At 34.2% G+C, this 15,644-nt stretch overlaps 1 protein-coding gene across 1 annotated transcript in view; it reads left to right on the forward strand.

The window, feature by feature from the left end:
* ADGRL3 (adhesion G protein-coupled receptor L3) overlaps positions 1 to 15,644 on the forward strand; it is a 586,346-nt gene that overhangs the window by 535,139 nt on the left and 35,563 nt on the right. The window contains exon 24 of the mRNA XM_081943236.1: positions 2,251 to 2,379. Coding sequence (XP_081799362.1) covers positions 2,251 to 2,379 — 129 coding nt within the window. The remainder of the gene's footprint in view (positions 1 to 2,250; positions 2,380 to 15,644) is intronic.

The raw sequence follows: 15,644 nt of genomic DNA on the forward strand, positions 1-15,644 counted from the left end.
GGGAAAAGATTATTTTGATCAGCAGGAAGTTTCTGAAGATGTTCCCATTGTCAGAAGTTTGATGTTCAGGTTTGCAGGAAACAACCTTCTCCTTTTGACTCCCAGGCTGTGGAACTCCCTAAACAGTTTGCTTCTTTCCTTCTTCCAGGATTTAGAAAGATGATAAAAGCACATCACTCATTGATTTTAATGTTGGTATTATTTTCATTTGCATTAATATTGTTATATTCTGTATTTTTATTATTACGGTATAAGATGCATTAAGTGTTGAATGAAACAGAACAATGGGCTACAAATTCAATTCAACATCATCATCCAAATCCAAATGAACTTAATAGGGATATGCATGGATAGGAGCCATTGTGGTGCAGTGATTAACTCACTGCTGGCTACCAGGAGTTCGATCCTGACTGGCGCAAGGTTGACTCAGCCTTCCATCCTTCCAAGGTTGGTAAAATGAGGACCCAGATTGTTGGGGGCAATATGCTGACTCTGCAAACCGCTTAGAGAGGGCTGTAAGCACTATAAAGCAGCATATAAGTCTAAATGCTATTGCTATGCAAGTTAATATTCTACAATTATTTGGTAATGAAAGGCACTAAGTTTCCTATAGATGGTCAGCTGATATTTCCAATAAGGAAATTCTATACCTGAGTTCCATTTGCTTGGTTTTAATTTGGTAGAGGGACATCCAGTTTTCCAAAAATTAATAATAACATGCCCATTTTCACTGGCCTCCAATTGCAGCACCAAGGATGTCTTCACTTTTTTTCATAGTCATTGGCAAAGGAAAAGAGGTGCCTGTTCTGTTTGCCAAAATACAGTACTGAGCATTTCTCCAGATTAATTTTTTCTTCTATTATAATGTATCTAACATTGGCATAGCAGAGCCCACCTCAAAGGTTTGCCTTGTACAGTATACTTTTATATCATTATTGTCACCATTTTTTCCTCTCCTATAGTTCCTATAGCATTTTATGGTCAACTGGACAGCCTGCAATCAGAACAAATACCATCAATCAGTTTTTGGCCCTGCAGAATTATTTCTTGCACAAGGCCAGCATCTTGGAATTATGTCAGAATCTCATCTTGTGCCAATCATTGACAGAAGGTGATCCATTTTTTTAAAAAAAAAACAGCAATTCTTGAAATGTTTGGCAATTACCATTCCAACTCAGTTAAAAGAAAGGAAAGCTTCACAACAAGACAATAATCTTTTATCAGGCTGTTTGTTTAGGCCGACTTTGGAACTTGCTTGTTTACTCTCATGTTGGGCAAAAACATTTTCATTTTTGTTTTTAACTTTAATTGCTGATATCAATCTTGTCTGGAATCTACTTTCTCTAGATCAGGGTTTTCATATGTGTGATCGCTGAGTTATAAAAAGGGAGATAATTTTTGGGTGTTATTTCTGGGTGGATTACTTTATATCAAGAGCAAAGTAGTCTTTATACAAATTGGACCTTGTTGAGTGCACCATTGGAAGAGCTCAAAGACGAGGTTCATCATCATGAAGAAAATCTATCTCTGTAGTTATTAAGAGTCAATAACAAATTGATGGCACACAATCAGACAATCAATCAAGAAAATTTGCCAATTTTGGCTACTAACAAGTTAGAGAGTTAGTTCTTTGTAAAAAGGAAACAGAACAGAACTGTAAATATGGAATGAAACCTTAATATCTGAATGTGGAATAATAAGCTCCTGTACCATCACAAAGTATTCACCAAGTACAAGCTGACCTAGGGGAGGTCCTATTAGAAAAGGACAATGAACGTTATAGCATTATTGCTCAAAGCAATCTTTTTTTTTTACTTTTTGTGCTATTAATTGAATATCCTAAATAATTTTGCCTTAAACCTAGAGAACTCTGAAGAAAAATTGTGATTAACATGATGGTGTTAATTGTGCCATTTTGTTTTGGCTGTCTTCCTTATATTTATTTGGCTTTTTCTACCAAGTTTCTCACAAGGGTTGAATGTGGCAAGCATGCAGAGTAACTCTTCAACTTACATTCTCAAAAGTTGGTTTTGCATCACCGCAATCCATTTCTGTCTTCATTGTCGGCAGTGTCTGCTTTGATGGCATTTAGCTTTGCCGCTTGAAATAACTGGCTGCTTTTAATCAGGACTGTTTAAATTGTTGTCAGTCTGAAAATTTTATTTTCTTTTTTTTAATTCAAATTTGCCTGATTGACTTTTTTTTGCTTTTTTGTTTTGTTTTGTTTTGTCTTTCTCTTGGCTGCTCCAGGAGCCATGGCTAACCATCTTATAACCAATGCTCTCCTTCGTCCTCATGGCACTAACAACCCTTATAACACATTGCTCGGGGAATCGGCCGTCTATAACAACCCTTCTGTCAGCATGTACAACACACCAGGTGTAGTGGAGTTTCTCTCATTTTTTTAGTGAGAGTCCCATGATGTGCTTTTATAGACACAATTTTTCTTTATTTCTGTTTTCTTTTATTTCTAATTGAGCACAAATATTTCCCCATGCATTTCATAAAGTCCTTCCATTTTTTCCAGGCTTTTTTGGCAAAATGCCCAAATTAATTTTGGAAAATATTTTTTGCATCCTATTAATCAGATTATATATATAATATAATTTTGATATTTTCATTTTTATTTGCTCTTCCGTTCTATCCATTTAATCTCTTGTATATTTATTTGTCATTCATTTGAGAAACAGGAACACTGCCAAGGTAAGTGATGCTTACCATTTATTTTCAAAATTTAAAGCATAATTAGAGGAGGACAGAGTATAAGTCAGATGTGTCTCCTTTAAGAAATGGTAATAAATTGAAGTTGATTGTCTTTACATTCCACTGAAATTAGTACAGCTGAATATTAGCAAATTGTCCACTAGTTTCACTTTAAAAGCCACAGTTGATTAGTATACCATTCCATGTGACCTGGATTGAATTAGTTGACCTCATTATCCTGCAGAATAATGCATAGATGTTATTAATTACAACTATGGTTGTTTTATACCTTGCAATAATTGCCTGAAATTTAGGTCACAGGAGTCACCTCAAGATCCTAAAATGGGTAGATAATCATTTCTCTTTCACACAGATGTATTTTATGTTTTGAAATGAATTTAATTGCATCTAAAAGCTACTATTCAGTCTATAACATTACTCATATGCTATATTTTATTGTCAAAAATTAACTCAAACCCAAAAATAATTGATAATTGTGTTATATAACACCGTAAGAAATTATCGAAAGTTTTTCCTTTCAAATATTATGTGATTGTTACAAAATACAGTACTACAACTTAATTTTTACACCAGATAAATCGGAACTAAATTTCCCCCATAAAATTTTACATATGTCTGCTAAGAAGTCCCACTAAATTTTAAAAGACAGTGCATTCCCAAATAAGCATATGCAGAACTGCAACATTACAACTCAAATGTGTCCATCTGTACAATATCTTCATTCTAATTTGGACCTTATTATATTAAAGTTATACATATTTTCAGCTGGAGATTTAATTGAAAAAAAGAAAAGAAACATGGTCCCTGTCCGCAAACTGAATGGCAGAATTATTCATTTAATCTTGTGTTAGCTTTGCATGCTTTTTACACAGTTACTTTTGTTTCACATGAATTTATATGCCATTTCAGAAAACAATGTTTGGCCAAATGTGATCTCAGGGCTTATTTTGCTAATATTTAAATCTGAGTTTCTTGGTAAATGCTCTCCTGGTGTACCAGTGTTTCATTTCATTTAAAGATTGCAATAAATCACCAATATGTTGAAGTTCCCATATTCAATCCATACTAGCTTGTGGAATCTTGAAGTTTATCTCTGGATTCATTCTGCTCTTCAGATTGGTTTTCTGGATCAATTTGTATCCATCTTACAGTTAATCCTCAACTTACAATCATTCATTTAGCGACCGTTCAAAGTTACAATGACATTGTACAAATTGACTTGCAACCAGTCCCTGTAATTAAAACCATCACGGCATTCCCATGGGTCATATGATCAAAATATGGGCAATTGGCAGCCAGCGTGTATTCGCAATGGTTGCAGCATCTCAGGGTCATGTGATTGTCATTTACCAGTCAGCTCCGACAAGCAGGAATAATAGCGGAAGTTGGATTTGTTTAAATGACATGATTCATTTAACAACTGCAGTGATTCAGTTAACTGTAGCAAAAAAGGTCATGAAATCAGCCATGACTCACTTAACAATTGCCTTGTTTTGCAGTGGAAATTCCAGTCCCAACCTTGGCCATAAATCGAGGACTATCTGTACTCCAATAAAGTCCTCTACAATGGATTCTGAAGTTCTGAACCCAATATATTTCTATGCAGACAAAGTGGCAGAGTTTTGCATGGGCAGACATACACAAAATATTTGTACCATTTATGTAAAATGACATGATGTGGAAGAGAGGGAGGGACAATATTGAATTCAGCAGTTCACTGATTTGCCCTCGAATCTGAGTTATAATCATGTCTGTTGATTAGCCCTATCACAGTTCCCTAAAAAGCAGAGAAACTGTGGTGGTAGAGAGAAATCCCTAGGACAATAATTAAAGTATTTATCCTGATTAATTGTGACAGTTTTTATGCTAGATGCATTAGCAAGCTGGTCTTCCCTAATGACCAACATTGTAAAAAAAACAAAAACCCAGCAAGTTCATATGTTATACTTGCACCTCGGCTCCAACAACCAACTGCACTTCATTTGGAAAAAAACTATCATTCTTTGCTAAAGATTTAAACCTGGTTTGAAAACCATGCATAATCTGTAACGTACCTGGCATATTACCTCCTTGCATAATGATCTAATTTGCCTGTAGATTTCATCCTGTTTTATTAACTGATTAAAAATTACAACTATTTCAGCTTTCCCCCCATAATAGACTGTGGAGAAATGGAACTCCATTTATCTGAAGCTTGATCTGAATGAAAACACATAATCAAATTGAGCTACTTCCAAATAACCCAGATCATAAAAATTCACAGAATGGCTTTAAGCGTGAAAATTCCAGTAGAATTCTTAAGTAGCCTGTTTTCAATAGACCTTAGTTGTATTCCCTATTTTTAGAAGTAAATAATAATCTGACCCCTCAATAACAAGTATGGACAGTTATCCATCTATGTTTGTCTATCTATCTGTCTAGCTAAAAGGTTTATATGGGCATTTATCACAAAATAATCCTAGGCTGCTAACAAAAAAATCAAACTCATATAATATAGTAAGAATAACACACACACCCCTCCAAGTTAAAACACATTATACTCTAACTAGGCATCGTAATAACTTCACACCAACTATATGTGCTGAGCTCAACTCACATCCTGGCCCAGGGCTAAGGACCATGCAACATCTTCAGAATTGAGCCCTCAGTGGAGAGAATTGGATGGGCACCGCTACAAAGTGGGTCTCAACAGATAACGTCATTTGATAGATGGGATCTTCTGGCGGGGGCAGATGAATGCCTTCAGATCAAATCCCAATGGTGGGGGAGGGAACTTTTGCAAATGGATTTTCCAGACAATCACTAGCCTATATGAATAAGGAACTTAAACTAGAAATCTACCATAGTCTGTTTACCTGCCACTAATTAAAAACTGCAGAATACCTACGTAGATCCCACAGCAAAAAAAAAAAAAAATCCATTTTGCATATACACACATAGCCAGAGAAGTAAAACTTGATGTAGAAGATCTCAAAATTTGGTATACTTAGTACATAGCTGACTATCGCAGGAAATAAAATTTATAAAAATAATAAAACAATATAGGTGATCCTTTTTAGTGACCACAATTGAGGCAGACAAATTGTTGTTAAGTAAAGTGTTGCTAAGTGAAATCCCAATTGTGCTTATTGTCTTATTTGAACTTTTCTTTGTTTAACATACCTGTGAAGGTTATAAATGTGAGGATTAGTTGCAAAGTTACTTTTCTATCAGCAGCATAGCTATGAACAGTCGCTAAACAAGGATTACCTGTATGATTATATGTGGGAGATGAACTCTTGTCTGCAACTCCTGATCTCAAAAGGCAAGAAATGAAATCCCTTTTTTTCCTACCAGACATAATCTGTCAAACTAGGCAGTGGGCTGACACAAAGCCTTGGTAAAATCAAACACCAAAGAGCCAATCAGGAGTAAGAAGCGCTTTTAAGAAAAGAAAGGGGCAGCTCCATTTTTTTCTCTTTTGCTTTTTTTTCTCACAGGAGGAGCTAAAATATCTCCACCGATGCTGGCTCCTGATAAATCAATGCCCCCAGCCTTTAGAATCTGAGTTTGAAGATCCTGGGGAAAATATTTCCATTTAGGGAATAATGATGTTGGATTCTGATTAGAGTTTTGGATTTCATTTAGTGAAAAATCATTTGTACTATGTACTGGTTATATTTTGCTTTACTTATTCTGCCTTCATTCTGTCTGTATATTCCTGACTGGTGAGTAACTTCTGCAGAAGGCATTGTCTTTTGTTACTGTTTTATTTTCTACTTTTGTCTTCAAATCTTGACTAATTCTTTATTTGCCTAATAAAATTTTAAATTCTAAATGAGCTGCTAAGTCTTATTCTGATAAGGAATTTAGCCCATAGCACATGCCAGCTGCCTGACTTAAATAGTGAAAATAAAGCAGGTTTGGAACTTGCCACTGCTTGAGTAACCCATTGCAATGAGATATTTTTTTTACTGGAGTGAACTGGATGGTAACAGATTTACCCTGTGGACGCTTTCCTGAGAGTTGTGATGTGTGCAAGAGGGTTGTAATTGGAGGAGCAAGAGTTCTTCCTGACATCAAGCCTGCTTGCTCTTTCTAAATTCCTTATGACCTAAATGGCAGATATTCAGGAATTGAGGGGATAGCCTGGAGGGTATGTGTGTTATGGCTGTTCCTCGGTACTTAGGATGTTGTTTATTACATAGATTATATTGTTATTTTATTATTTGATGCTATGCTTAGTGTTTGATCTTACTGCTTTTCTAGAATATAAGCCATTCAGAGTCAAACTTGATTGAAACAGCAGATAGACCTAATAAAATAAATAAATATAGAAAAGCCAAAGGACTTATGGTTCTTGTTCTATTTGTAGGTAGTACAAGCATATTTTTTTGCATAGATATTTTCTTTGGCTTAGGATAATGGTACTTTTTCGGCAATGCTTCTCAAAAATTGGTAAACTGAAAAGCCTGCAGATCTGTTTTATCCCACTTCAAGTCCATGTTTGTTTGTTTGTTTGTTTGTTTGTTTTGTTTTATTGGATTTATATGCCGCCCTTCTCCCAAAGGACTCAGGGCGGCGTACAACATTAAAAAACACATATTATGTTTTCTAGTATAGACCCAAAGTTCAATAGACCTTAAAGTGTATAGACCTTAAAACCCTCAAACATTCATATTTCCAAAATGTTTTTTCATCTTAACATATCTAACCTCCAGCATCCTTAGATTGATGAAAATTGTTGATGAAGTAATCAGTGAAGGAAAACAGCCATGGCTGTTTCTATCCAGGCCCAAGAAAAATGGATTTTTTTCCCTCCAGGAAAATGGAGAAATATGATTCATGTAGCATTGCCTCAGAAAAGCATATAAGAAGCATCATGGCCCCAAATTCCAACTATCATCTGCAACAAATGTGCTGTGTTTGTTCTTCACCCCAAAATAACATGGACTTCACCTAGAATCAATCAGTGGAAGTTCTGAAAGCAAAATCTGGTGGATTAGATGCCAGAGCATCAACCCTACACCTTATTTGTCAAGATGAAGACTTACTGAATAGCAGTGTGGAAGTCATTGTTCACAAGCAGGAAACCAAAGTCAAAACATACTACTTCACCAAGGGGCCTGGCCACATGTCACTTTTTAAAGCAAGACAATCACAAAGCAGACCATTGTTGTAGTAGTTAGCAACCAGCTCCAACCTCCACTATCCATAGCAGCATCTAGAAATATAAGTGAGCTCCAAAGGTCCTTCAAAGTTAATACTCTGCCAACTTTTCACAGAGGAAGTAACATATCACCAGCCAAGAAAAACAAGAAGAGAATTGTGTTTGTAGATGATTCCCTCATGAGAGGAACAGAAGTTCCCATTTTTCACCAAGACTTTTCATTTCAACATATATTCTATCTTTCAATTGCCCAAATTCAAATTAAGATGGAAAGAATGACAAAGTTCATTGGACCTGCTGATCACAAACCCTTCCTATTTATCCATTTGACTATACCTTGGGAAGAAGAATGAAGGATCTTGGGGCTTAGATGATATTCTTCATTAGTGCTTCCCTTTGACGACAAAAACCTATCAAGAAAAAGAGAAAAAAAAATTCAAATGAACTGATTGCATAGTTGGTGCAATCAACAGAGCATTTTTCACTAATGATGCAAACTTGAAAGATACGCAGTTGCTTTATGGAAATGGAATTCACCTTTTTTAGATGGCACCTAAACAAATTCATCTTTGGGTGGCAATTTGGTAATTTGATCAGGAAAGTTTTAAAGTAGAATTTAAGGGGGCAGGAATTATAAGAACCATTGGTGAGTAACAGATTGCTAAACAATAGTTAAGTACAGCAGTGAAACAATTTTTTGGGGGAAATATTACTTTAAATAAGAAGCAAAGAAAGTACATGTAATTTTAAAAAAGGAGAGACTGAATATAGTCTCTCCCTTTTTCATCTAACCCATCTAAGCCATTATGTTAAATGTCTCTACATGTCAACACTATGAGGTAAGCAAAGCCAAGAAATATATGCAGAAGGAAGTCCAGGAATATTCTATATTATTACAGACTAACAGAATTTGAAAAGCTTATCAGAGTTTGTTTTGCCTCATCTTATACCAAACTAAATTCAAGTAGGATTACTTTAAGTTTCTTTTCATACTTTCCAATTTCCCAGAACTAACTCATCTTTTTTCCTCTCTTAATTGTTCATTGCTCTCTTTCCTTTCCATGGCCAGATTTACCTTTCTTTGATACTACACTAACAGACAAATTATGAGTAACAAGAAAGGTGAGCTAGATGTGATAAGACACAAAGTCAAATATAATATAATAAGATTTTCCACCTCTGGAGATTTTTTACTAAAAGATGGACAGCGAACTCTAAAGTTTATTTAACTAGTTTTCCTGCACACTGCAGAGGGTGAAATTAGATGGACTTTGTGGTTTCTTCTAGTTTTCAAATTCAATGGTTCCCCCTCTCTCTCTTGGTGTTCATTCAGTGGAGTAATTCATGTCGTCCTCAAAACACAGTAGCAAGTTACCATGACAAAACTGATTAAAGCAGAAGAAAACAGGAATTCTGATCTCCATCATGTTGTCTTACTATTGCAAGGACCATGAACTGGATGAGAGATTATGGCAAAGGGGCAGGGATATTATCTGTGAAAAAATTATACCCTTCCCATTTTGACTGAGTTTTTATACCATAATGATAAATCAACAGAAATAGGCCTGGAAGAAAAACTTAACAAGTTACCACTAAGTGACTTATAACAAAAGAGTTAGCAGGCTGAGGAAGAATCCAAGTCAGTTAATTAATCCTGAACCTTGAGTAGCTAGAAAGTTTATAATTCTCAAAGGATTTTAATAATGTTAAGGCTTCTGTGAAAATAATGAGTCCCTCAGTGAGAGAAATGTCTGGAACTGTTTAGATTATTTTTTTACTCTAACAGAAATAGAGGTATAGAAAAGATCTGACAAATTGAAAGCCCGGTGCTAATTTACTGTTAATAAGACAATCTAGACAGAATTCTTTAAGCAGTTTGTTTTTAGAGGAATCAAATTCTTCATTGTGGTTTTATAGACTTTTTAGCTGAAGCTAGTAAAATGATCAATTATATGAGATTTGTGGATACAATAAACTGCAACAAAGACTTGCACGAAAATCTTCTTTTTTTTCTTTTTTAATAATCAAGAGTAGGGGGGAAATAACAAAATGAATAAAAACAAAATACAAAGAGAGAAAACAAAACAATGCACTTACAATAATATAAACTGTATGATTAAGACTACTCATGCATAGATAAATGAATACGTGATTATTTATCATGCAAAAATAATAATAATCACACTCCATTGCAATTGCCCTGCAAAATCTATAGGCAGTTTATACATAAGATGCAAGTAACATCAGTTCTTTAATTCCCTGGGCAAATGGGGCCATGAATGTGTCTTTCAGTTTTGACGAACTGATCTTGTGGCAATAGTAAGGGCACTGAGAATCTATTGTCCAGCTCTCTGTTTCTCTGCAGTAGCTATGAGATTCCGAAGAATATGTACATCTGAAAATATTAAACTTTGTTTGAAATTAATGTATGCAATTATTTCTTCCCCAAAAATAATTGTTCAGGGAATTGCAAAACATAGATTTTAATGATGCACATTCTTTTTCTGTACAAACAAAATAGGCTTTATGAAATTTATAATATTATTTTTTGTTATATAAGCCATATTCTAAAACCTAATAAAGTTGCCAATATTGAGGTTAAGGCATATTCCCACTGTTTAGGAAAAATATGGGTCACTAGTTTCTAATGACATTTAGTCTTCAAGACTTGAATAAATGTACTGATAATGAATATTTATAAAGACAAATTGTAATTTTTGGAATCTCATAGAATTTTATGATCCTTTCAAATTACTTTGAGGCTGAATGTGTCACTGGTCCAAGTGAAGATATCAACAAATGCTTTAATTGTACATACTGTCAGAAAGTGATAAATGTTATTTATATTTTAACATAGAAAATGATTTTTAAAATGCATCATTATCATCCGGTTGATTAGAGATCCTAGTGTCTATCCCGATTTTCCATAAGGGCATTTTCAAATCAATTTGGAGATCTGGATTACCTCACAACACCATTAGCATTAGAAGAAGGATAAAAAATTATTTAGCTTAATAGTAAGGGGAGATATAGCAAATCTGTTTCATTTTTAATCCCAGACAATCCAGTTAGCTAAAGGTGTTATATACAAACATTCCCAAAAAGAATGTCTGCCAAGCAAAAAATCTAAAAACTGGAGCTAGTCAAATATATATACACAGTGGTACAATTCATGATTCAGAAAACTGAAACCTGCATCTTTAACTGACAGTTAATTATCTTTTTCAAAGATATCTTTAGAACTGAAGAACTCCATGAAACAGTGCACTGAGTATATGAAAATGTTTTCTGGATATGTGTATAGGACATGCCTCTATTGTCTGCATGTTTCCTGATTATTATTTACATAAATTACATGGATTAATGCAAAAATTATCATATCGACCATCCCATGGTGGGATCCAAATTTATTCAGTTTTGTGATAGTGGGTTTAACTGTTGGCATAAACAGTTACACTTGAGGATCTCTTAATTGTTAGCAGAAAAAGATCCATTTTAAAATATCCCAAAAGTTCACATCAAAAAATCAAAAGCTTATTAACTCACATTCAAGGATTATCATCTAGGTATAACCATGGTAGTAGTTTTTTCTTTTCATTGTTCCACCCATACATTTTACCCTTGTAACATTAAAACAAATTACATTATTTGTAATTGTGTGCACAGCAATTAAGGAGCAAAAATAGACTTGGAGAAAACTATATACATATTCATGACATTTTTGTTTCCCCAACTTGTTTAATTTACCTGAGAGAACAGAGCATCTATATATATTCTATTGCTGTTTTCACCTTTAAAAACACCTCCTAAATTTGTTTATAAATGTAGGTTTTCTTAATTTGTTTATACATTTTAAAGATTTTATACATAACATTGCTTCAGGCAGCTACAAAAGCCATGAAAAAATGTAAACAGTTCAAAGCAAATGTAGCATTAATAATGTGAGCCCTGTGGCTTTATCTATCTACATTTACTACCTACCGTCAGATAAACAGTTTGCTGCTGAATTCAAAATTTAGCATAATACCAACCCAACAAAGGATAAATATATCTTTATATAGGATTTGTTACACACATTGCCAACATCCAAAAGCATACTCATAGTCCTCAAGTTACAATAGTTCATCTAGTAACCGTTCAAAGTTACAACAGCGCTGATAAAAGTGACTTATCACCATTTTTCACACTTATGATCGTTGCAGCGTCTCTGTGGTCATGTGGTCAAAATTCAGTTACTTGGCAACTAGTTCATATTTATGCTGGTTGCAGGGTCCTGGAACCACATCATCACCTTTTGCAATCTTCTGACGAGCAAAGTCATTGGGGGACCCAGATTCACTTAACAACCATGTTACTAACCTAACAACTGCAGCGATCCACTTAACAACTGTGGCAAGGAATGTCATAAAATGTGGCAAAATTCACTTAACAAATGTCTCGTTTAGCAAAAGAAATTTTGGGCTCAGTTGTGGTTGTAAGTCGAGGACAACCTGTATTTAGAAGCGCAGAAGCATAAGGTTGAAGTAAGCCACTTAGGTTATTGAGTCTACTCTCCTCTTCAGTGCAAGATTCCAGGGAAGTTTTCATTGGTGTGTTCTAGCCTCTGCTTGAATGCATCCAGTGAAGGGGAGCCTGGGAGTTTTTTTCCCTAGTATTCAACTGGAATTTGCTTTCCTGTAACTGAATTCATTGTCTGGTGTCTTGCACCTTGCACATAAAGAACACAATCTGTGTAAGGTACTTTCAAGTATTTGAAGAATGTGTTCCTATTTACTGTCCCCTCAACATTCTGGTTTTTTTTAATGTATCTATTTTCTTAATATTGTTCTATAGAATAAAAGACAAAAAAAGATAAAACGAAAAATAAATGAAAAAGAAACTAAAAGAAAAACATAAATGATTTCTGACCTTCTTTTCAACAGATAGTTACAATCTTATTATGCTTTCTGCTTCTCAGATGTCTATACAAGTTCCCTCAACACCTCATTTAATCCACATCCTTCTTAATCTTAGTCTGGCAAGATTCTGTCTGTTGTGTGTAAGAAAATAAGAACTTGTTCTGAATTAGTCTATATTGTTCTTCGGCTTAGCCTGAAAATGTCTCTTAGAAGCAATAGACACCCCACTCTCATGGGTTAATATTTTAAATTATTTATGAAGCTACCACACTATTATGAAACTACAACCCAAAGCATTCACTGGCAAATGATCATTTCATTTAAGAATGCTTATTCTTAGAAAAGAAGGCAATGTTGGGGGGGAAAGAACATGCTAGAGCTTCGCATTGTTGCTTTTGATTCACTAATATCCACAGTACATTCTTAATTTTTTTAATGTTTTAAAAATACATTAATTGATGATGATAGAAGAGACAGAAATCATAACATTTTAGGACAAAAAAATTAATAATAAATAAAAGAGGAATCTGTTTGCTATCTTCAAAATGGAAAGCAAAAAGATCTACTACTTATGGCAACATAAACACTAGAAAAGAAATTTCCATGAGGAAATTGTGAACTGACATCACACAAATCAGACAGATCAGACATTATGGCCAAAATTGCCAGCTGGATGCTGGATCCCAACCACTGAAATCTTTCCTGAGAAAGGAGGGATTTTCTAGATCACCCACATGTACTCCAGACAATTATGTTTTATGTCAGTAGATGGCAAGAACTGAGAGTTTTGCGGTCATTTGCAATCAGCTGGGAATCATAGGATTTTATCAAACTTATAGTCATTAATGTAGCCTTCCTGGAGTCAGGGTTTGACCAAATCTCACTTCTGAATCACTTTAGATTTTACTTTTAGAAAATTGCTTTTTAAAAAACCTTCAGAATGTTAAAAAATGTTTTTGTAACATAAAACAAAAGGGTAATTAGCATGCTGATTTCAATAACTTTTAAATGCATTAAGGGTTTAAACTTGATGTTAATTAAAAGAATCCTTCCTGTGGGAAATCTTCTATGTTTACATCTGAATAACTGGTGAGATGACTTTGAACGCTGGTCACCAAAAGTCACCAGAAACAAATAAATGCATCAATAGATCCACTGAGAGTGTTTTATGACTTTTGGGCACATAAACTACTTTTTTATCTATCATCATCAATTTATCTATTATCTTCTATGATAGATAAATTGATTGTATTATTGAACACATTTTAATGAATAAAGCTGAAGTTCACCTAAATGTGGATTTTAAAATGTATTGTATAGGCAGATGGAAAAAGATGAATCAGTGGGTGTATAAAAAGATGAACTGTTGGTTATACTAGTGAAATGGAATGAGGCTTTAAGAATTAAAAAAACATACAAATAATAAATCAGAAGGGTGATATGAATCACCATTCTATATTGGATTTACAAAAGGGATTTGTTAAAGTTGTAAGGAACTTTAGGAGAGAGACAGTAAGAATCTGGAGAGTGATGTGGATAAACTCTTCATACTGGATCTACAAAAAGAGCTTGCTAAAGTTATCAGTGACTTTATGAGAAAAGAAAAGAGATGTTTAGGTATTATTTGAAAGGACTTCTCTGAGAAAGGAAAAAGAATACGAACCCAGTTTTTTGATCAATATTAAAATAGATGAATTGTTATTTATGGAAATATTTAATGGATTTATGTGGACTATGATTGGATGGTGATATTTCAAAAGTTTTGTTTATTTAAAGAAATGAGTTAGGAAGGAGTTGTTTGGGTAGAAATTGAAACAAATGTAAAAAAAGGAATCAAAGTCAGTTTATTAGATACAATTTGCAATAATTGTATTGATACTTCTTAACCTTTAACAGACCTTTGCTGGTTAAGATGGAATGAGGAGGTTTTAAAGACTTGTGTTTGGAGAATGGGGTAGGATATGTAATGAAGATATGGTTGGTTATATCTAAAGAGATGATGATAAGATGTTAATCTATTATACTGTCTATACCTGCTGGGGACAAAAGATTGCTGTATTACTTTTTACCAGTCACTTTCTTTCAACTCAATCTATTGCACAAAATAGGTGTAAGGCAGGGGTGTCCAAACTTGGGAACTTTAAGACTTGTGGAGTTCAACTCCCAGAATTCCCCAGGCAGCATGGCTGGCTGGGGAATTCTGGGAGTTGAAGTCCACAAGTCTTAAAGTTCCCAAGTTTGGACACCCCTGGTGTAAGGTCTGAATGAATATACACTGATTTGAACTTCCCCATGTACACTACTTTGAACTTACAAAGAAAATATTAAATATAAAGCTAATAATAAAAATAATAAATTAGGTTGGAATAAAGTAAACAATTTTTATCAATTTCTCCTGATGGGAAAAATAACCCTAATGGGAGAAAAAAAAAGAGTTTGAATACTGTATCCAGTGTAGCTATCTCTGAGAAAAATAATTCATACAAGAAAAGAATAGTAGCACTGCACACTCACTACACATGTCTTAAGCCATAGTTTTATCATTGCTAGCTAAGCTGTCACATCCCAGGAATCAATCCACTTTATTAAAATATTTTTGATATATAGAATGGCTTAATGGAAATGGAACTGGTTTATTCCAAGTTCTTAATCCAGGTAGCAACTCTATTAAGAAGTTGCAGGGATATCTTAGCACTCAACATTTTTATAATTGAAATGTGCAAAGAGAAGAAATAATAAATTGATTTTTAGTTTTCAGGTAGACATAGTATAGATGGAGAGAAGGAACACTGCACCTTATACCGAACACTTTTAGCTTGCTTTATCTGTATGAGGTAAATTTCTTCTCAATCAATAGAATTTATTTATCTATT

This window comes from Natrix helvetica, assembly GCF_964273705.1.
Source record: "Natrix helvetica genome assembly, chromosome: 2".
Lineage (NCBI taxonomy): Eukaryota > Metazoa > Chordata > Lepidosauria > Squamata > Natricidae > Natrix > Natrix helvetica.